The sequence below is a fragment of the Nansenia antarctica genome, assembly GCF_963989245.1.
Source record: "Nansenia antarctica genome assembly, chromosome: 2".
Lineage (NCBI taxonomy): Eukaryota > Metazoa > Chordata > Actinopteri > Argentiniformes > Microstomatidae > Nansenia > Nansenia antarctica.
The window spans coordinates 77,035,978-77,057,980 of NC_137675.1; the positions used below are offsets into that span (position 1 = coordinate 77,035,978).

Below are 22,003 nucleotides of genomic sequence, written 5' to 3' on the forward strand. Positions count from 1 at the left end.
AAAGGAAGAGCGGAGAGCGCTTGAGGAGGACACCTATGTAGACGACATCCTAACGTCTCATAACGACAGAAGAAAGCTGAAGAGCATCACGGAGGGAATCGAGAGGATACTCAACGCTGGAGGTTTCGCTCTAAAGCCATGGACCCAGTCGGGTCAAAGTGGGAGGAGCAAAGAAAGCCAGCCTGAAGAAACGAAGGCCAATATGGAGCCGGAATCAGAGGTGTTAGTGCTGCCAAATCAGCTGAGCGAGGAAGACAACAAAGCGCTTGGAGTCGGGTACCATGCAGAAGGGGATAAGTTGTTCCTTATGGTTTCCATCAACTTCTCCAAAAAGAAACTGAAGGTGAGGACAGAAACCAATCTCTCAGAGGAAGAAGTTGAGGAAGGAACGCCGAGCCCCCTAACGAGAAGGGAGCTATTGAGCCAGGTGGCGGGCCTGTATGATCCCGTGGGTTTGGCCACCCCGGTGAAGGAAAAAGGTGCCATCCTGGTCAGAAGGGCCTTTCAGGAGATGGGAAAATCCGGCATCAGACAGAACACATGGGACAACCCACTCCCCCTTGAGCTCCGAGCCGACGCAATCAGGCTCTTCAAAGAGTATGCGAGACTTGGAAAAGTCAGATTCGAGAGGAGCCTAACCCCGCCTGGATGGGAAGGAAGGCCATGGGGCATCACCTTCTCGGACGGGAGTGATAATGCGTTCGGTGCCGTCCTCTACCTGAGGTGGAAAACATCCAGGGGAGTGGCTGTAAGGCTGGTCGAGTCAAAGGCCAAATTGACGCCGATAACTCAGAAAGGGGATGTCGTTAAATCCGAACTGTGTGGGGCCGTAATCGCATCCAGGCTTAAGGGCTTCTGGGAGAAGCAAGGTCGACTGGGCGTGGAGAGATGGTTTCATTTCGTGGACAGCCAGACCGTCCTGGGGGCCATTCAAAAGGAAAGCTACGGCTACCAAACATTCTACGCGAATAGGATCGGAGAGATCCAAAGGGCTGGACCAACTGACGACTGGTGGTGGATCCCCGGAGACCTAAATGTCGCGGATCTCGTCACACGAGGCTGCCCGCCGGAAAGCTTGGGAGAAGGCTCGACCTGGCAGAACGGTCCGGAGTTCCTGGCGTGGGCAGTGGAGAAGTGGCCCGTGAAATCCGCGGCAGACGTGGCTGCAAGTGCTCGAGACAGCGTGATCAAGCTGCAACGGAAAGCGTTCACTGCAGCTGTAACACGCGCTCAGGCGAGGAAGGGGCTGGACCCGAAATGCACCATTGAGGAGGAAGCAAATGCGAAGGGGACATCCACACCGGTTGGGAGTTCCAGGGACCCCGAGCATGAGAGGGAGAGGCTCTGGGGCGCTGCTCTCATGGACCTGATTGAGCCAGAACGCTTCAGCGAAATAGTCAGGCTCATTCGGGTAGTTGGGTGGGTCCGGCGAGCTGTTAGGCAGTGGTTGGTTTGCAGGAGGGCTCCAGAAGACGCAAAGTGGGAGGCTACTCGCCCGAGGGAGACAAGAAGCGGAGTTAGCCTCGGCGTCCAGGAGCTAAACGCAGCTTTCCGCGACCTGTGTCTGGCTGCACAGGATGGAATAGAATTTCCGAAAACGACTTGGGACAGACTGGTAGTTAAGAAGGTCGAAGGGTCGGGGCTGCTGGTGTGTTCCGGAAGAATCCAGGAGGCGAAGGAGGTGGGAATCCCACTTGTCCCCTACACTGCATGGATCAGCACTCTGTTGGCAAGGGAGGCCCATAAGGCGAACCACGAGGGGTTGGCTGGCACCCTATTGAAGATGCGCAAGAAGGCGTGGGTGATTCAGGGTCAGCGGGCTGCGTGGAAGGTAGTCAACGCGTGCGTCCCCTGCAGGAAAGACAGGGCCAAGCGGTGCCAGCAGATGATGAGCGACCTTCCGCGGGAGCGCACCGAACCTGCTGCCCCATTCGAGTACACCTCTGTGGACCTATTCGGCCCCTACGAAGTCATTGACGTCGTCAAGAGAAGGACAAAGTTAAAGGTCTGGGGAGTCGTCTTCTCCTGCATGGCCTCCAGAGCCGTCCACGCTGACGTGGTGGAGAGTCTGTCAACGGAGTGTTTCCTAAAAACGTACTTCCGTTTTACAGCTGTTAGGGGTCACCCGAGGAAGATGTGGTCAGATCAGGGGACAAATTTTGTCGGTGCTCAACCAGCTCTGAAAGCGCTGTATGACCAACTCGGCAAGGTGGACAGGAAGACTGTGGAGGACAGGACCGCTCGACACGGCACGGAATGGGCGTGGGTTTTCCATCCTGCTGACGCACCCCATCGGAATGGAGCGGCGGAGGCGTCAGTTCGACTGCTCAAGCGGGCGCTGAGAAATGTCGGGAGGCTCGGAAACCTCACCTGCTTGGAGTTCCAGACGGCGCTCTTCCTGGCAGCCGATTTAGTGAACGAGAGGCCAATCGGCGCCAAGCTCCAAGTGCGAGATGATACGGTCGAGGTGGTGACGCCCAACACGCTGCTTCGAGGTAGAGCTGGAGATCCGGGGACTCTTGATCTGGATGAGTACCCGTTTGTGAAGCTGAGGGCCATCCAGGAAGAGGTGGGACGGTTTTGGCGACAGTGGAGTCAACTGGCTGGGCCCGGGCTTTTCATCCGCACCAAGTGGCACAGAGAAGCCCGAAATGTGGCCGTGGGAGACGTGGTCTGGTTGGCTGACCAAAATGCCCTAAGGGGGCAATTCCGCCTGGGGCGGGTTGTGGAAGCGAGGCCAGACGAAAAGGGGCTGGTTCGGGACGTAAGAGTGAGGGCTTGCCTAAGCCAGCCTCCTCTAGGAGTGGGGGCTTCAGGACGAAGAAGGAGCGATGGCCGCGATCTCTTCCCAACGCTCGACCGAGACGTCAGGCGGGTGGTCGTGCTGCTTCCCGTGGAGGAGCAGTAAAAATTACTGTATTGAAGAGAGGGAAAGTTGTGGTCCATTTAGTTATAAAGGACCAATGGACCAAGTGGGAGGTGTTTGGCTAATCCATGGGAGGGTTCATTTGGGGGTTATTTTATTTGTTGTTTGTGATTGGTTAAAAGTATGCATGAGTGGAGTGATTGGTTAGATAGAAATGGGGGCGGGCTTAATGAGTGTGATCTGAGAGACAGGGGAGAAGGGAGATCAGTTGTATAGAGAGATGGGAGTTGGTAAGTTGAGTTCTGTATGATTGTGTAGTTTGTTAAATCTTTTCTGTTAGTTTGTTCACTGTTGTTTATTTACATGTACTAATATCAATGTATTGTGTTCAGTTTTACAATCTGTTTATTAGAGGAAGAAGGAAATCAAACCGAATTGTGTCAGATCTCATCATTTCACCCGTACTGCCGGAGCAAGCAGAAAATTCACCATTCAGCTAACTAGAGGGAGAGCTGAACAGTATGTGTCTAACGTTGTGCAAGATTAAGGCTGCTCTCACAGGTGGATACAGCCGACAAAGTGTGCAACTACTCTCACCATGACTAACGGCCGGGGGGGGCCAGAAGAAGAAGATAACACGTGTGTTTCTTTCCCAGAATGCTCATGTCCATGCGGAGCTCGTCGTCTTTCAGGTTGGGGTTAGGCTGCGTGGGGGTGTGGGTGGGAGCCTGGGACACAAACACTGCTGGCATGGGCAACGGCGGGTGGACGCCACCTAGAGAGGAACGACAAACCCCCCCATTGCCGTGTGTTTAACAGTGTCCTAACTCATGGCGATTCTGGGGGGGGTGGGGGGGTACTGTAGTATGGGGTTGTATGTGTATGGGTGAAAATGCTCTTACCTGGCTGGACTGGTTGCGTTTCGGGTCTGGTAGTGTTAACTAGTTTGTTGACGGTCTGAGACAACTTTTGCATATGATGGGAGGTCCTTTGGAGAGCAGCCGACGCGTCCTTGAACTGTGAAAACAACACAAGCACGAGCACACACACACACACACACACACACACACACACACACAGATGATGATGCATTATGTATTCAAGCAGGGGCAGAAACATGAAGCAATGATAAAAGGCGGAGTGTGTGTGTGTGTGTGTGTGTGTGTTAATTCTCCATTCTCACCGCTGTATCCTTAATAGGTGTTGTAGGTTGCATGGGTGGAACCACTGTGAAAGGGTGGGATGTGGGAAACAGAAATCCATTAATCAAAGAGCTAACAGAGGTACATAGTAGCAAGATGCCAGAGACGACAAAATACTGTCTCATTGGGGGCTACCTGGTTTAGACAAGGTTTGTTTTTGTGTTTTAAGTAGTTGTAGGTAAACATAAAAACGTACGACAGCCCACGGCGATGACGTCATTGTCTATCTCGATGACGTCATCGTCTTCGTCATCGTCTATCTCGGTGACGTCATCGTCTTCGTCATCGTCTATCTCGATGACCTCGGAGGTCTCGGCCCCTCCGCCTCCGTCGTCATCTGAACTGCTCTCTCTGTACGTCAGCCCCACCTTGCGGTAAGCCTGTTTTACTAATGTCTCGCACTCCGCTATGGACCTGGGGGACACAGACAGGAGAAAAACACATACAAGTATACATGTTATGTATATAGTATACACGCACACGTGCACACACACACACACACACACACACACACACACACACACACAAAAACACTCACTGGTTAGCATTTTTAAAGAGTGTGTCCACAACGGCCTGCTCTTTCTCCTTCTGCTCCACTAATTCCTTTAACTCAGCGAGCTTGGTCTTCCTCTGCTGTATAGACTCGCTCCTCTCAACCTCATTTTCAATCATTTTCTTCAACTCATCGAGAGAAACACCCAACTCTTCCGCCAGGCTCGGGTCCCAGTCCTCCACCTCCATACAGAGAGAGAGAGAGAGAGAGAGAGAGAGAGAGAGAGAGAGAGAGAGAGAGAGAGAGAGAGAGAGAGAGAGAGAGAGAGAGAGAGAGAGAGAGAGAGAGAGAGAGAGAGAGAGAGAGAGAGAGAGAGAGAGAGAGAGAGAGAGAGAGAGAGAGAGAGAGAGAGAGAGAGAGAGAGAGAGAGAGAGAGAGAGAGAGAGAGAGAGAGAGATGGGACAGAGGGGAAGGGAGAGTACAAGGAGGGAAAGGGTAATAACGCGTAAGAATTGACAGCAGGTACTCAAGTCACCTATTCAGATTGCTTACCAGGACTAGGTCTTATTGAAGCAATCCTATAGTACACACACACAATATACTATATGAACTATTGTTAACACAAAACAAGTCATGTCGGTGCTCTCTTTCCATTCCAAACGTCGATATCTCGAGCATCACACAACCATTGGAAATAATACCGTGCTCATAAACAGTCAATTGAGTAGCATGAACATAGTATTTAATTTGGGGGCGGGGAAACACTAGACATGCAAATTACATCACAACTACGGAACTACAACTTTTAAGGGTCGGAAGCGGCGCGTAAAGACACATTTCGTGACATTAGAATTATAAGGTTCTATTTCCATTTTTGTAAATATTGAGTTTTTTACATAATCTGATCCATTAGGTGTTTATTAATGCCTGTGTGGTGTTATTTTTTAAAATGTTGACATTTTTGAGTTAGTAATTAATAAAATACAAAGGTTCCATCTCACAAAACATAATGGAATGTAAAAACTTTGACGCTCAATATCTCTGAACTACCCTAAACGGAGATAGAACCTTATCATTCCCTCCCACCCTGGCCAATCCCTCCCACCCGATGTACTGCGAGCTGGCGGGGATGAGGAGCAAGTTCAGCCACAGATTTGTTCTCCCCCGTCAAAGTACAAAAAGATTTGGACAGTCCTTTATTCCAGCTGCACTCCGACTCTACAACCAGGCCCTGCAGGGTGGGGGAGACCTGGAGCTGAGAGGCCGTTAAGACTGCTACTTGGACTATACATGCACTTGAGCACTTTATCTTGCACTGTTTACTTATTGAGCCTGCACTGGTTTATTTATTTATTTATTGAATGTTTTCTGTCTGCCCTACTAAGCTGTTTGACAACAAAATGTCCCCATTGGGGACAATAAAGGTTTTCATTCATTCATCATTCTAAGCTCACGATTTAGCAGCATGCCTTTGACAACATGACACTTGTTGAAAGTTCAACATGATGACGTTTTGAACCATTGCAGCTTGCTATATTGCTGAAATAGCTGGCTAGCATATAACGTATAATAGGCATATAATAAGATGAGTTTGAGTGGGTACTTGGTAGTCAACTCTTTACATACATTCAGTTGATTTTTTTCTCCAGCTAACTAGCAACGTTAAGTTAGCTTGCTACTTACCTCAGGCTTTGGCTTTTAGGCAATTCGAAGGTCGTTCGATATGTTAGTCACAAAATAAAGCAAACTAAAATGTCAATTTATCGACAAGAACAAGTAGAAAACGTTTAAATAATTTCCCGCAAATATAATTGTCGGAGGGGAGAGCTTGGGAGTTCCTACTAATGGCAGGGGTGTCTGAGTTCTCTAATGTCTTAATGACGCAGTCTTCTGTTATTCCCGCCAGAAATTACATTCAAAAGCGAAGAATCTGCCACTCCTACCGTAGGGTTGCCACAGAGAAATAAGGGACACCCCTCGCAGTAGGGGCCCTGTCATAAAATATAAACATGGGTTCGTATCCCGGCTCGCCAGATCCAGATATAGGCACACGGGAAGCGGCATATTGGCCGGCCGCTTCCGAGGGGGGTATAGGAGTATTTCTGGACTAGGATCCGTCGCGCAACACCGCCCCCTGGGTGCCGGAATAACGGTACTGGGCTCGAGGAGCCAGTCAGCCTAGTCTGCCTGGCGCCCTCCTCTGGGACTGCCGGCCACGGGGTCGTGCGGCGGATCCCATGCAATAGGCAGGGGATAATTGGATGCTAAGTTGGGTTAAATTGGCTACTAAATTGGGTGAAAAAAGGGATAAAATCTGAAAAACAAATTTAAAAAAATAAAATATATAAAATATAAACATATAAAATGTTATATATTATAGCTGATATTATTATCCCGCTCCTCGGGACCACGACCACCACGGGCCCAAGGACGGGGTGGGGGCGCCAGTGCTAGTAAATCATAAGTTAAACATCGTTTCAATAAAGCCTTACAAATCTGATGTTTTCTGGCTAAGATAGTTAGCATGCTTACCTGGATGCTTTTTAAAAAGTATGTCCTGTATCGGTCCAGGTGGTTAAATGCTTCAAACAGCCTCGCGTGGCTGTATAAATCCTAAATACTCAAAACTGTGAACATCAATAACTCCCTTTAATTAAAACAGCACCCTCTAGTGGTCTTCCTTTATTTGTATGGTCGAGTCGGTGAGATAATCTTACAAAGTGAGAAACAGAAACAGACCACACCAACATGTTCGGATAAGGAGGTGAAGAAAACAAGATTCCAAAATCAGGTGTTAAAGTTATAGTCCTTGGGCCAAACTATTTTTCATTACCAAATTCTGGGCAAATTCTAGATGTGATTTTTTTTATTCCTATACATCCCTAGATTATGTTTTGATATGATAGACCTTTTGGTTTGGCAGCTTATTAGTGGTTATCCTGTCTCTGTTGCATCTGTTACAGCTTTGATTTATAACACCCAACATCCTCCCTCTCTCTCTCTCTCTCTCTCTCTCTCTCTCTCTCTCTCTCTCTCTCTCTCTCTCTCTCTCTCTCTCTCTCTCTCTCTCGACCAGGATGAAGGTACATAAGGGAGGGGAAGAGGAAAGGGACTTGGTGGGCGGGAACAGCAGGAACTGGAACCCTCGGTCGCCTTTGCGATGGTGCTTAAACAACGGTAAAAACAACGGTAAAAACAGACTGCAGGTCCTGGCACGCGGTTGGAGGCGGTCCCAGGCCCAGTGGCGGCTGGTGCTAAAAAATTTGGGTGGGGCACAGGTTATGGGGGCATGCTCCACGGGGAAGAATATCAACTTTAAAATCTGGATTTACAGTCGATTTTAGCATGAGAATATACTGTATATAGTACTGTCCAGACAGTTGTCTTGTTTAGCCATTCAACTAGACATTATTTATTCAATGGAGAAAGACATGGAACACAATGCAATTGTGATAATAAATGTGTTCTTTGTTACTTCTTTAATTAAATTAAAGTGTACCTTTCTATTATCATACAATATTTCCTTGAACATGTAAACTCTATAATCATACAGTTGTTGACAACGTGAAAGTGCTGCTGTGTCCCTATAATCTGCGCATGCTCGGGGCGCAATTTTTGCGTTTACAAGTCGCAACTAGGAAGTGAAGGTGGGGGCGGCGCCCCAGCGCCCTCTATTGGCCAGCCGCCACTGCCCAGGCCCTCGGCAGACGGAGAGGGGCGTCAGACTGGAGGAGAGCGGCTGGGGAGGGAGTATGAGAGAGGGAGGGGAGGGAGGTGGGGAGGGAGTATGAGAGAGGGAGGGGAGGGAGGTGGGGAGGGAGTATGAGAGAGGGAGGTGGGGAGGGAGGTGGGGAGGGAGTATGAGAGAGGGAGGGGAGGGAGGTGGGGAGGGAGTATGAGAGAGGGAGGGGAGGAGGGAGTATGAGACAGCCCAGGAGCAGTTTATGAGAGAACCATTTCCATAGCCTCTGTGCATCTATGGTTTAGTCCATGAGCTGACATTTTTTGTTTGTTTGTTGTGTCTATTCTATATAATGTTGTGGGAGTTTATTAGATTAGATTATAGATTCAACTTTATTGTCATTGCAGAGTACAAGTACCAGACAACAAAATGCAGTTCAGCATCTAACCAGAAGTGCAGTGACAAAAAACATAAAAAAATAAATAAAAAAAAACATGATAGAGATAGGTACAGTATGGCAAGTACGGTAGTTAGAGGTATAAAGAGTTATTCATTTTTCAGTCCTGTACCACTATTTACTATTCTTGTTTTCATGGTATGGTTTGTGTGCACTTGTTTGTTAATTGTGTTCAAACAATGAAGCAATTGTGCCCCCCTTGAAACTGCAGTGGTTCAGGCCATCTCTGCATTGCAGAGGTGTTAAGTGGGATCTGTTGCGCTGAAAAGCAGGGTCAACAGAAGCATCTCCGGTTTTTCAGCTTTAACAAAAGCTCCCGTAATTGGTATAACCAAACCTTGAATGCTCAGTTGCTGTAAATGACACCGGATACAACGGCACGCTTTATTCAAACAGCTGAAGAGGTAAAGGTTGAACCCGGTGCAGTCTATCAGCTTTATAGGGGCAGTGGGGTCAACTCCTGCCACTACCAGAACACTAGTAGACGTTTACAATACGAGAAGAGACTGACTGACGGGGCTGATTTATGAATGGTTCGTTGACTGCAGGACATGGCCCCTTCATGAGTATAGCTGCCGAGCAGTCTGCTATGTTCATCTGCTCAGTAAAAACAAAACAAAAAAACCAGCATTGTATTCATTGTCTCTATTCAGTCTTTTATCCTCCCCTCTTTGTCCATCAAGTTCTATTATTCCGACAATGCCCTTTCCCTTCTTGCCAATAAACTCTCCTACCTACTCAGCCCTCCGGTCATGCAAGGTCACTGGTCGTTGTCCTGTCACTTTGTGCCCTTTGAAGACCAGCCTAAAAATGCTTACCTAACGGTTTTAGTCTCTGTCTGACATCAATCCGATCTCTCTCTCTCTCTCCCTCCATCTCTCTATCTCTCTCTCGCTCTCTCTCCATGTCTCTCCCTCTCTCTCTGTGCAGACATACTGAATTTCTGTGCCAACAACTACTGTACCTGGGCCTGTCCAGCCATCCTCTGGTGGTCGAGGCAGGGATAGAGGCCCTGAAGAAGTACGGCGCCGGCTTGAGCTCAGTGAGATTCATCTGTGGCACACAGGTCATCTGAAAGACTGCTTACTTACTGTGTACACAAATTCACACCACAGAGCTGAACCGATCTGACCCAAGCTGAGCTGTACTGGGCTGTCCTGTCTTGATGACTCTGAATCCAGTGAAAACACTGAAACAGTGCTGGAAAGGAAATAGGAAAGAAGAATATATCCAAGCCAACTCAGTATGATTCGGGTCGGCCCTGTAGTGTGTAATACACGCTTGGTATTTTACTGGATTTAGTTGACATGGAGAGATCGATTGCTCTGTGATTGTTTGACTCTCTCCGAGTCTCTTCTTACTCTGTGGTAAATGTGATCCATAGAGCCTCCACAAAGACCTGGAGCAGAAGCTGGCCCAGTTTCATGAAAGGGAGGACTGCATCCTGTATGCCAGCTGTTTCGACGCCAACGCTGGGCTCTTTGAGGTTCTTGACTCTCTCGATTACAGTGATTTGTGATTATATCGCTCTCATACTATCATCATCATTTTATTTCTATTTATACAGGGAACACACTGAGACCAAGGCCTCTTCTGATGCAGCTTGTCCACTATATAAATATTTCTGATTTCAGAACAACACATTAAATATACAACACAGTAAAATACCGAAATCAAGCGTCATATAAAACAACAACATTAGTATATGTTATACCAAGAGAAACAGTCATGTCCTTCACCAAAGAGATCCTCAATCAACATTTTAAATTGTTTGAGCGGCACCAGAACTGTGTTGTGTTTTGTGGATTGTTCCAGCAGTCAGGTGCATCATCCAATATCATCATTTAGGTCCCAACACTTTTAAATGTACATCCTTCTATGATGTGATGGTATAATGTGTATGATGTTCTGTATGATATGATGTAGTTTATTGTTGTTGTTTTTATCGTTGGATGGACAATACCGTTTTATTCTATTTTATTCTAACAGGTGCTGCTGGGCCCAGACGATGCAGTGCTGTCTGATGAGCTGAATCATGCCTCCATCATTGACGGGATCCGATTGTGTCGGGCCAAGAGGTTCCGATACAAACACATGGACCTGGGTGACCTGGAGACCCAGCTGAAAGAGGCCCAGGTGAAGGGACCGCTGTAACTGTACCACTCTCCTATACATAGAAATACATATTCTCCCTGAGATAGTTGTTATGCAGGATTCTGACTGAGGGGAAATTAGTCAAATGGGCTGCATTTGCGGTGTCTTGCGGTGAACGGATTTCTCAACCCTGTCCTCCCTTACGATGACATCTCTGCAATTTCAAATGAATTTGAATGATGAATTTTAATTTTAATGATGTCGTTGTGAAAAACGAAAGTGAATCCACTATTATGTTCCTCTGTTATGAATGAATGAATGAATGAATGAATGAATGAATGGACTTTATTGTCATTGCTACAGTACAGGTACCAAACAACGAAATTTAGGAGGGGTGGCTCCCCTGGTGTTAGGAAAGGGGAAAAAAAAAAAAAACTTTTAGAAAAAAATCACAAGAAGGGAAGGAGCTGGTTTACATAAATAAAGGCTATGTACACAATCCACTGTACTATACTGTACAGATAGTCGACTAGGGTTGTCATATTGCACAATAGTTTTTTTTCACGTTATTTAAAGTGTCACAGTTTGCAGGCTTGAAATGTACATGTTTGTGCCTCAGCACTACACCTGATTTTTTCAGTCCAGCAGCTGCCATACAATCCGTCCAGACTGTCCAGGGCCCAGAACTTAGGTCTTTGCTGTGTTCAGGGCCTAGACGGCCCTGTGGTAGAAGCCGTTCTTCAGTCTGTTTGTCTTAGCGGCCAGGGTCCTGAATCTCCTTTTCGAGGGCAGCCTGGTAAAGTGTACGTGCCCAGGGTGGGTCGGGTCCCTGGAGATCTTTGAGGCCTTCCTGAGACAGCGTGTGTTGTACAGCTCTTCCAGAGAGGGGAGGGGGGCGCCGGTGATCTTCTGTGCTGTTCTCACTACTCTCTGTAGCGCATTTCTCTCCGCTGTTGTGCAGCTGGAGAACCAGTTGCAGATGCCGTAGGTGAGGATGCTCTCCACTGCGCCGCGGTAGAAGGCCACCAGTATCTCCTGCTTGTTGTGTTCCTTCCTGAGGCATCTCAGGGTGTATAGCCGCTGTTGTGCCCTCTTGATGGTGCCTTTTGTGTTGTCCTTCCAGGTCAGGTCATCCCGCATGTGATGTCCCAGGAATCGGAGGGTTGAGACTCTCTCCACGCTCTCTCCGTCGATGAGCAGGGGCTGGATCTCGGACTTTTTCCTCCTGAAGTCTACGATGAATTCCTGGGTCTTTGACTTGTTCAGCAGCAGGTTGTTAACCTTGCACAGCTTGCTCAGTTGCTCTACCTCATCCCTGTACGCCGCCTCGTCCCCCCCCGAGATACATCCCACCACGGTGGTGTCGTCTGCAAACTTTACGATGTAGTTGCTGGGGTGGACGGGGGTGAAGTCGTAGGTGTAGAGGTTGTAGAGGATGGGGCTTAGCACGCAGCCCTGGGGGGACCCAGTGCTGAGGCTGAGGGCTGTGGAGGTGTGGGGGCCCACCCGCACCCTCTGGGGGCGGTCGGTCAGGAAGTCCTTGATCCACGCACATATAGAGTGTGATAGACCCAGGTCTAGTAGTTTGGTCACTAGCCTGTCTGGAAGGATGGTGTTGAAGGCGGAGCTGAAGTCCACGAAGAGCAGTCTCGCGTAGCTGTTTCCCCTCTCCAGGTGGGATAGAGTGGCGTGGAGAGTCGTCGCGATGGCGTCCTCTGTGGACCTGTGGGCTCTGTAGGCGAACTGGTATGGATCCAGGTTGGGCGGGAGGCGTGTGAGTATGTGGGCCCGGACTAGTTTCTCGAAGCACTTCATGATGATTGGTGTGAGTGCCACCGGGCGGTAGTCGTTTAGGCAGCTCACCGTGCTTTTCTTCGGGACTGGGATGATAGTTGAGGTTTTCAGGCAGGGTGGGACGGTGGCCTGGGACAGGGACTGGTTAAAGATGTTGGTGAAAACCCCGGCCAGCTGGTCGGCGCAGTCTCTCAGCACCCGTCCCAGGACGCCATCCGGCCCCGAGGCTTTCCTGGGGTCCACCGCCTTCAGTACGCGTCTCACTTCATGCTCTGTGAGGGTGAGGCTGCTGAGAGCTGGAGAGAGTGGTGTTTGTGTTGCGGTTACCTCCGTTCGCCCCTCGTCGAACCGGGCGTAGAAGGTGTTCAGCTTTCTCGCCAGCAGGGGGTCGTCCTCTGCGGCTGTGAGCCTGTTGGCTCTGAAGTTTGTCATCTGCTGAACCCCCTGCCACATCCGCCTGGAGTCGTTGCTCAGGAGGCATTCCTCAATCTTCTCTCTGTGCTCTGCCTTGGCCGCTTTGATTCCGCGCTTTAGGTTGGCCCTGGTGGAGCTGTACAGCGGTGTGCTCTTCCCTGCGAAGAAGGCGTTGTCCCTCTCGTTGATCAGTTTTTGGACCTTCCCAGTCATCCATGGCTTCGTGTTGGGGTAGACCCGGACCCGTTTGTCCACGGTGACTGAGTTGGTGCAGTTCACTATGTGGTTCAGAACCGACGACGTGTACTGTTCCAGGTCCTCATGCTCATATTCCTGCCATAGGGTGTCATTTAGGCAGATCTGCAGTGGAGCGGACCCTTCTGGCCAGGTTCTGACAGTCTTAGTGGTGATGGGAGCACTTTTCCCCATGGTAGTGTATGCAGGAATCAGGAGGATTGACACATGGTCAGACATGCCTAGATGAGCTAGCGGACTAGCCTTGTAAGCACGTTTGATGTTGGTGTATACCTTGTCCAGTGTTTTTTCTCCTCTCGTTGCACATTTCACATGCTGATAGAACTTGGGTAGTACTGCCTTCAGGTCGACATGATTGAAATCCCCCGCTATGATGTGAATAGCCTGTGGATCAGTGCTTTGTTGGCCACTGATGACTTCATATAGTCGCGCCAATGCTAGGCTGCCGTCTGCGCTAGGCGCTATGTACACACATGTTATGAGCACCGCGTTAAACTCCCTCGGGAGGTATGTGGGTCGGCATTTAACAGTCAAGTATTCCAGGTCTGGGGAGCAGTGGCTACTTACAGTTTTCGTGTTTAAGCACCAGCTATCCTTCGTCGATATTATGATCCCACCTCCTCTTGACTTGCCGCTGTTAATGCAGCGTTTTAGCTGCATTTTGTGTCGGTTTTGACAATCCAATCCAGCTCCACTTTGTTAAAAATGACCGGGGAGAACCCTGGGTATGGTAGTGTGGATATAGAACACAGCCGTAGTGTCATAAAACATGTCATGTAGAACCCTCATGAATTCCATGAAGCTTGAAACACAAACATTTGAGATGGGGGGGGCAGGGGGTTACCCTAGGCCTAGGCCTATGGATCTCAGTGTTAATGCACTACTAGGCTTTGCAATCGTTAGTAACCACGGCTCTCTCCTCCCCAGTCATCCCGTCTTCGCCTGGTCGTCACAGACGGCGTGTTCTCCATGGACGGAGACGTGGCGCCCCTGAAGGGCATCTGTCAGCTGGTGGAGCAGTACGGAGCCATGGTCTTCATCGACGAATGCCACGCCACGGGCTTCATGGGCCCAAGGGGCAGGTGAGTGAAGGAAAGAGGAAGAAATTATGGATTTTGAATCCACTGGTCATCACACCATATTATGTGGTGCTCGGTGGAGGCTTGTGGAGGTAGAAATCGGAGTACAGGCTCATTGTAAATGCATGGAATATAATGAGGAATGCTATCAAACACGTGTGTGTTTTTGGCTCCTATTGTTAACACTTGAAGAGTTTAATTCGAAAATGCTATATCCCCCATTTCCACTGTTAATACTGAAGAGAATGATGGTTTGTGGCCAATGAATGCTGATACTGTAGGGTGGGGCCCAATAGTCTTTCCTCTATTTCTCCCATCCTTTTCTCCTCCCTTTCTTCCCCAACACACAACGGAGGAGAATATCTAAGGGGAGGAACCTTGGCTCTTTTCATCCTGTGCGTTTTTTTGAAGGAGGCGAGGAGGGAGGATGCGAGGAGTAGAGTAGAGACGATTGGGACCCACCCCATATGTGACAGCGGCTGGGGAAAGGGGGAACAAGTCGGCAACCAATCAAAATGTTCCGACTTTTATTTGGAAAAATCACAACACACACTAGCTAGTCAAACCAAAATATTGCAATGCAATGGATTCGGTGAGTAATCCCCACTGCTACCTAGTTAACTATAACACTACTTTACATTGTTAGCAGGCTCATACAGGCTCAAACAAGCTATGTTAGTTGACTAGCGTGGGGCTTGTTACCCCTTTCACCAGCAGCTGTATTATTGTAATTCAATGTTTGCAGAGGTACAGATGAACTTCTGGGGGTGATGGACAAGGTTCACATCATCAACTCCACACTGGGCAAAGCTCTGGGGGGTGCAGCTGGTAGGTGTGCTACTATCCTCATAACCAGTATGCATGCTCAAGCTCCAAGATTCAAGACTTTATTCAAAGATTGCTCGGAAATTGGTTCGCTACCGCTTACATGTTAAAACAGGGAGAACTGCGTTCAATAACAACCATACACGCACTCATAACGTACTGTACCACATGGACAATGTCAGCAAGTCAATGAATGACAATGAACCTGATAATACGCAATGATCAGGATCTGTGTTCAGAAAGTGTCAGGTTGATGTCATTATGTTAAATGGTTTTGAAGCGACAGCTTAAGTGTTTCTCCATCCTTTCTCTCAGGCGGGTACACAGTAGGACAGCTTAAGTGTTTCTCCATCCTTTCTCTCAGGCGGGTACACAGTAGGACAGCTTAAGTGTTTCTTCATCTTGTCTCTCAGTCGGGTACACAGTAGGACCTAAACCGCTGATCGACCTGCTGAGGCAGCGCTCTCGACCGTACCTCTTCTCCAACTCCCTCCCCCCCCCTGTCGTGGGCTGCTCCACCCGCGCTGTGGAACTGCTCCTCGCGTCCAATGAGATTGCTCAGAGCATGACGGCCAAAACTATGAGGTGAGAATCAGAGAAGGGGGGGGGGGGGGGGGTAGTAGTTGGATAGTTTGGTGAATGTGGTAGACACCCTCCCTTTAGCTTATGCAAATGTTGACATAGTCACGAACAGATAAGCCTCCCTATGTTTTTTGTTGTTTTTACCAAATGTGAATGAAGCTGTGTTGACTTACTTACTTACGCCTATCGCTCCTTTTGGAGGAGCATAGGCCGTCGACAACAGTTCGCCAGGGTCCTCTGTCCTGTGCTTTGCTTTCCAGCTGTTTCCATGTTAGTCCACTCTGTGTGATGTCTGTCTCCAAGTCCCTGCGCCAGGTGTTCTTGGGCCGGCCTCTCTTCCTTTTGCCTTGGGGGTTCCATCTAAGGGCCTGTCTGGTGGTGCTGGTGTTTGGTTTGCGTAGTGTGTGGCCGATCCATCCCCACCTTCTTCTCTTGATTTGTTCTTCCACTGGTTGTTCGCCCGTTCTCTGCCAGAGATCGTTGTTACTGATGGTATCTGGCCAGTGGATGTTCAGGATCCGCCTCAGGCATCTGTTGATGAATGACTGCACTCTAGTCATTGTGATCTTGGTTGTCCTCCACGTCTCTGATCCGTATAGGAGTACTGGCTTGATGTTGGATTTGAAGAGTCTGATCTTTGTCCGCTGACTGATTACCTTGGAGCTCCAGATGTTCTTTAGTTGGATGTATGAGGCCCTTGCCTTGCTGATTCTTGCTCTGACATCTGCCTCCGTGCCACCCTTCTTGTCTATGATGCTACCTAGGTAGGTGAAGGATTCTACTTCCTCGAGTGCTGTTCCCTCCAGGTTTACTGGGTCTTCGTTGTTTGTGTTGATCTTTAGGATTTTGGTCTTTGCTTGGTGGATGTTGAGGCCTAGTTGTGTTGAGGTGTCTGCCAGTATGTTTGTCTTCTCCTGCATCTGTTGTCGACTGTGGGATAGTAGGGCAAGGTCGTCTGCGAAGTCTAGGTCGTCCAGTTGTGTTGTGAGTGTCCACTGGATCCCGTTTCTCCTCTGTGTCGTTGTGGTCTTCAATATCCAGTCAATGGCCAGGAGGAAGAGGAAGGGGGACAGTATACCGCCTTGCCTTACTCCGGTCTTCACTTGGAAGCTTCGTGTGAGCTGTCCGCTGTGTATGACTCTGCAGGTCATTCCTTCATAGGAGTTCCTCATGATGTTGACAAGCTTTTCTGGTATGCCGTAGTGTCGAAGCTATTTCCAGAGGGTGTTTCTGTGGAGACTGTCAAATGCCTTCTCGTAGTCTACAAAGTTGATGTATAATGGAGAGTTCCATTCCAATGATTGCTCAACTATGATTCGGAGGGTTGCAATCTGGTCTACACATGATCTATTGGGTCGGAAGCCTGCCTGCTGGTCTCTTAGCTGCGGATCCACCACTTTCTTTATTCGCTCGAGGAGGATTCTGTTGAAGATTTTTCCTGGCACGGATAAAAGCATGATTCCTCTGTAGTTGTGGCATTGGCTGAGGTCTCCTTTCTTAGGTATTTTGACCAAGTAGCCTTCTTTCCAGTCTGTTGGTCCTTCCTCTTCCTCCCATATCTTCTCGAACAGGGGGTGTAGCATCTCTACCGAGGTGTCTATGTCTGCCTTCAGTGCCTCGGCAGGGATGTTGTCTGGTCCTGCTGCCTTACTATTCTTTAGTTGTGCAATGGCCTGTTGGATTTCCTGCTTGCTGGGCTTTCCACAGTTGATGACTAAGTCAGTCTCCGCAGGTTGAATGTCCGGGGGGTTTATTGGTGTCGGTCTATTCAGGAGTTCTTCAAAATACTCTGCCCATCCCTCTTGCTGTTGGTCCAGTCTTGTGATGGTCTTTCCTTCCTTGTTTTTGATTGGTCGTTCTGGTCTGCTGAACTTTCCGGACAGTTTCTTGGTGGTGTCATACAGTTCCTTCATGTTTCCTTTTGCTGCTGCCTCTTCTGCTTCTTTAGCCAGGTTGTCGATGTAGTTTCGCTTGTCCTTCTTGGCATTTCTTTTGACCTTTCTGTTTGCCTCAGTGTACTCTCTTTGGGCTTTGGCCTTGGTTGCCCTTGTTCGGCTGTTGTTAACGTCTGTCTTTTTCTGTCTCCTTTCTTCTATGTTGCGTAGTGTTTCTGCTGATATCCACTCTTTATGGTTTCTCTTCTTTATTCCAATCACTTCCTTACATGTTGTTATGAGGGTTTCCCTTATCCTTTCCCATTGGTCTTGCTGGTCTCCTTCGTCACTGCTTAGATCTTGCAAGGCTTGATATCTGTTCTTCAGCTTCAGTGTGAACACTTCTCTTGTCTGTGTGTCTTTTAAGAGGTGGACATTGAATTTCTGTTTCTTTGATGTTGTTTCCATCCAGTGCTTCTTCAGTTTCAACTTGAGCATAGCGCTTAGTAGGTGGTGGTCTGATGCTATGTCTGCTCCTCGCCTTACTCGCAGGTCCTGTAGTGATCTCCTGAACTTGCTGGTTATGCAGAAGTGGTCTATCTGGTTCTCGGTCACTCCATCCGGTGATACCCAGGTTGCCTTGTGGATCCTCTTATGTGGGAAGATGCTTCCTCCGATAACCATGTTGTTCAGGGCACAGGTGTCCACAAATCTCTCTCCATTCTCATTCATTTCTCCTAGGCCATGCTTTCCCATCACTTTTTCGAAGCCTGTGTTGTCTCTGCCAATCTTTGCATTGAAGTCCCCCATGAGAATGTTGATGTCTTTTCCTTTTTGTTGATCCAGGATGCTCTGCAGTCTGTTGTAGAACTCATCCTTTTTTCCATCGTCACTGTCATTGGTTGGTGCATAGCATTGTATCACGTTCAACTTGATTTTCCTTTTCTTGGTTCTGAAGGTGGCTGTTATAATTCTTGATCCATGTGCCTCCCATCCAATCAGTGCTTTCTTTGCTGTTGTTGATAGCAAAAGGCCAACCCCTTCAGTGTGAGGGGCTTTGTCTTCTTCGTGCCCAGAGTAGAGTAGCAGCTCTCCTGTCTGCAGTCTTTGTTGTCCAGATTGTGTCCATCGTGACTCACTAATTCCTAAAAGATCTAGTTTGTACCTCTTCATTTCTGCTGCTACTTGTATGGTTTTTCCGGTCTCATACAAGGTCCTGACGTTCCATGTTCCAATTCGTATGTCTCTGGTTGACAGAAGGGGTTTCGGCTCTGTGACTTCTGTGACTTGACAGCTTTCATCACACAGCGTCATATTTCCTCTCATTGAGGATCCTTCTTCTTCCAGGGCTGAGGTCTGTTCTGTTGTCAACGTTTTTGTAACGGATTGTTTTCTACGGGATGGGGTTGTTGGCCCCACGCCCAACCCCCAACCTGGAGGACCAGGTGCTGCTTTTCGTCTGGCCCCTCCTCTGAAACCTGCCCGGCTTGGTTGAACCTGCCAGGGGTGTAAACCCCGGCCGGTATAGCTCTCAGAGTCATAGAAGCACACAAGCTGCCCCACCACGGCAAGGTATCAGCACGATGGGACAGCTGTGTTGAGCAACTGAGTAATTGTGTGACCATTTTATTTTCATTTTTGTATTGGGCAATTTAGTTGGCGGTACACATGAATCAACATATACAGTATGTTCCATGTTAATGTATCAGAGTTGGCTAGAGCTCGTCCCGGGTCAGACGTCTCGTAAGAGATAAGGACTGTGGGAGGAACTGTTTTCTGCTTTATCTGGACTGTGTCCTTCCACCCATGTTTGTGAAACATTTCAAGAACACCCTGTTGCTGCCTCAGGGAACTATTGATAGGAATGATTCTAAAATGAATACCAACGAACACTAGTATCCTCTTTCATACTGTTGTTGTTATCGTTCTCTACCTCTGCGCTCAGGTTCAGAGACGCCATGACCAAGGCTGGATTCACCATCTCGGGCAACGCCCATCCGATCTGCCCTGTGATGCTAGGGGACGCGCGGCTAGCCTCCGTGATGGCTGATGACATGCTGAAGCTAGGTGAGATGGTATAGTTCAATATGTAGCGGAGGGGATGTAGAATCACACTCCTGTGATGAAATCCTTGCCTTCTGTAGCAGGGGGATTTGGAGGTTAGCCCTGTCTGAGACATACAAACTCAAGTGTCACCCTCTGACCTTGAGTATGTTCTCTTGGCCTGTAACGGTTGATGCCCGTGGCTTCCACATAGGAGACCCACTTCACTGATGGGCGGATAATATACATATATTACATATATATATACTTCATTCAAATAACTGCATTTAGACATACATTATCAAAATTATTTATGGCAATACAGAGTGATTACAAATGATCTGACACACATTAACCAGCAGAGGGAGACATTGGCGTTTTGTAACTCGCTACCTCACAAAATGGGAGCAGAGAACAACAAGAACTCCCCAAGCAGCTCTGGTGCCACCGTAGATCAGACCACCGGTCTGCAGCACCACTTGATTACACTTCATTTTCTATCTATTTAACAAGGATAGTCCATTCAGTAACAAGTGTCACTGATTTCCTAGTGAGTCCTAGGATCCATGAAACAATGGCAGCAAACAAGTGACATAATACAAGTTAAAAACAACAGCATAACATGTTACACTCGAAAAAAGCCTTTCTCGAAGTTCAAGCGTCTTTTGTGTTGTGTGTTGTGTGCCTCCATGCTTCAAGCCTACTCACTCTTCTTTGCCTCCTCCAGGAGTGTACGTCATCGGGTTCTCCTTCCCTGTGGTACCGAAGGGCAAAGCCAGGATCCGGGTCCAGATCTCAGCGGCCCATACTGAGCAGGACATCGACCGAGCTGTGGAGGCCTTTATTCAGACAGGCAGGAAGCATGGTGTTGTATCTTAAAACACAGTCCAAGGACTTGGAGGATTTTGCTGCCAATAGTAGATGAGAAAGAGAGAAGCAGTGCGGCTTGTAGATGGGGAGACAATGGAGCATGGTCACAAAGCGGGACTGTTACAACAAGAACGATGAATGACTGTGACGAAGATAATGTACTATTACAGTCGAAGGTCAATTGTGGTCAATATTATTTGTGTAGCTTTTTTCAGCTGAACTAATAAATAAAAACGTTGTTATTACAAACTGCTGCTGTAATTTGATTATATTAATGTTAGGCTAGCTAGATGTAGCCTGGCTGGAGCTAGGGTTAAGTCTGGAGCTAGGGTTAGGCCTGGAGCCAGGGTTAAGGCTGGAGCTAGGGTTAAGGCTGGAGCTAGGCTTAGGGCTGGAGCTAGGGTTAGGCCTGGAGCTAGGGTTAGGCCTGGAGCTAGGGTTAGGGCTGGAGCTAGGGTTAGGGCTGGAGCTAGGGTTAGGGCTGGAGCTAGGGTTAGGGCTGGAGCTAGGGTTAGGGCTGGAGCTAGGGTTAGGGCTGGAGCTATGGTTAGGGCTGGAGCTAGGGTTAGGGCTGGAGCTAGGGTTAGGGCTGGAGCTAGGGTTAAGGCTGGAGCTAGGGTTAGGCCTGGAGCTAGGGTTAGGCCTGGAGCTAGGGTTAGGCCTGGAGCTAGGGTTAGGCCTGAATCTAGGGTTAGGCCTGGAGCTAAGGTTAGGGCTGGAGCTATGGTTAGGGCTGGAGCTAGGGCTGGCCCAAGGCATAAACGGACTAAGTGTGTGTCTCTCTCTGGCTCTCAGTCTTTACATCCTCAGTATTGAGACCTTTTATATGGGGTCTATGGGGAATATATACAGGTATATCAGGTATATCAAATTCAATAGGGTGTCTCTCTTCTTCTTAAGTGTCTCTCTATGGGTGGGCGTCTGATCCAGCTTCAGTATCACCATCATCTGGTCTTCCCCTGAGGAACTTTGGTAGCTTTAGCCACCGTGGTCCTGAGCTTCTCTCAGACTCAGCGATGGAGCCGATACCAGAACTCAGAGACCAGGTTCTGGAGCGCTGAGATCCAAACAAAGAACCGAGTCTAGAGCTTCTTATGGATCCATATCCAGAGCTTCTCATGGATGATCTGGCAGATCCAGTCACTGGAGAAGAAAACATACAGATACAGATGAGTAGTATTAAATATGATATCCTAATAAATAATGGATTGGTACCAACCATGATTGTATAGGGATTTCTTTGTCATCTGCTTATTTTAAAATGTTTTAAAACAAATGTGTGTGTTGTTATTGATCCCTGTCTGTTGTCTTTATTGATCAATACTCACTACTGGGAGGCCTCCACTCCATGCTCTGTGTTCTCCTGAGTGGCAGTGGTGTTGTTTTATCTCCACTGTCATAATGCCTGCCTCTGTTTCCTGCCACCATCTCCTCTATCTTCTCCAGCAGCTCTGTGACCTGAGTGCCAACACC

At 48.4% G+C, this 22,003-nt stretch overlaps 1 protein-coding gene across 1 annotated transcript; it reads left to right on the top strand.

Annotated features, from left to right (window-relative positions):
- Positions 1 to 6,570: 6,570 nt before the first annotated feature.
- Positions 6,571 to 20,611, top strand: LOC308150648 (2-amino-3-ketobutyrate coenzyme A ligase, mitochondrial-like; the record flags this gene model as incomplete). The annotated part of the gene is given in 10 exon segments (XM_080523457.1): positions 6,571 to 6,574; positions 9,631 to 9,656; positions 9,659 to 9,766; positions 10,085 to 10,186; positions 10,690 to 10,836; positions 14,185 to 14,339; positions 15,082 to 15,164; positions 15,575 to 15,746; positions 19,563 to 19,684; positions 20,388 to 20,611. Coding segments are annotated over 10 exon segments (1,071 nt in total). The 3' UTR covers positions 20,540 to 20,611.
- Positions 20,612 to 22,003: the final 1,392 nt, after the last annotated feature.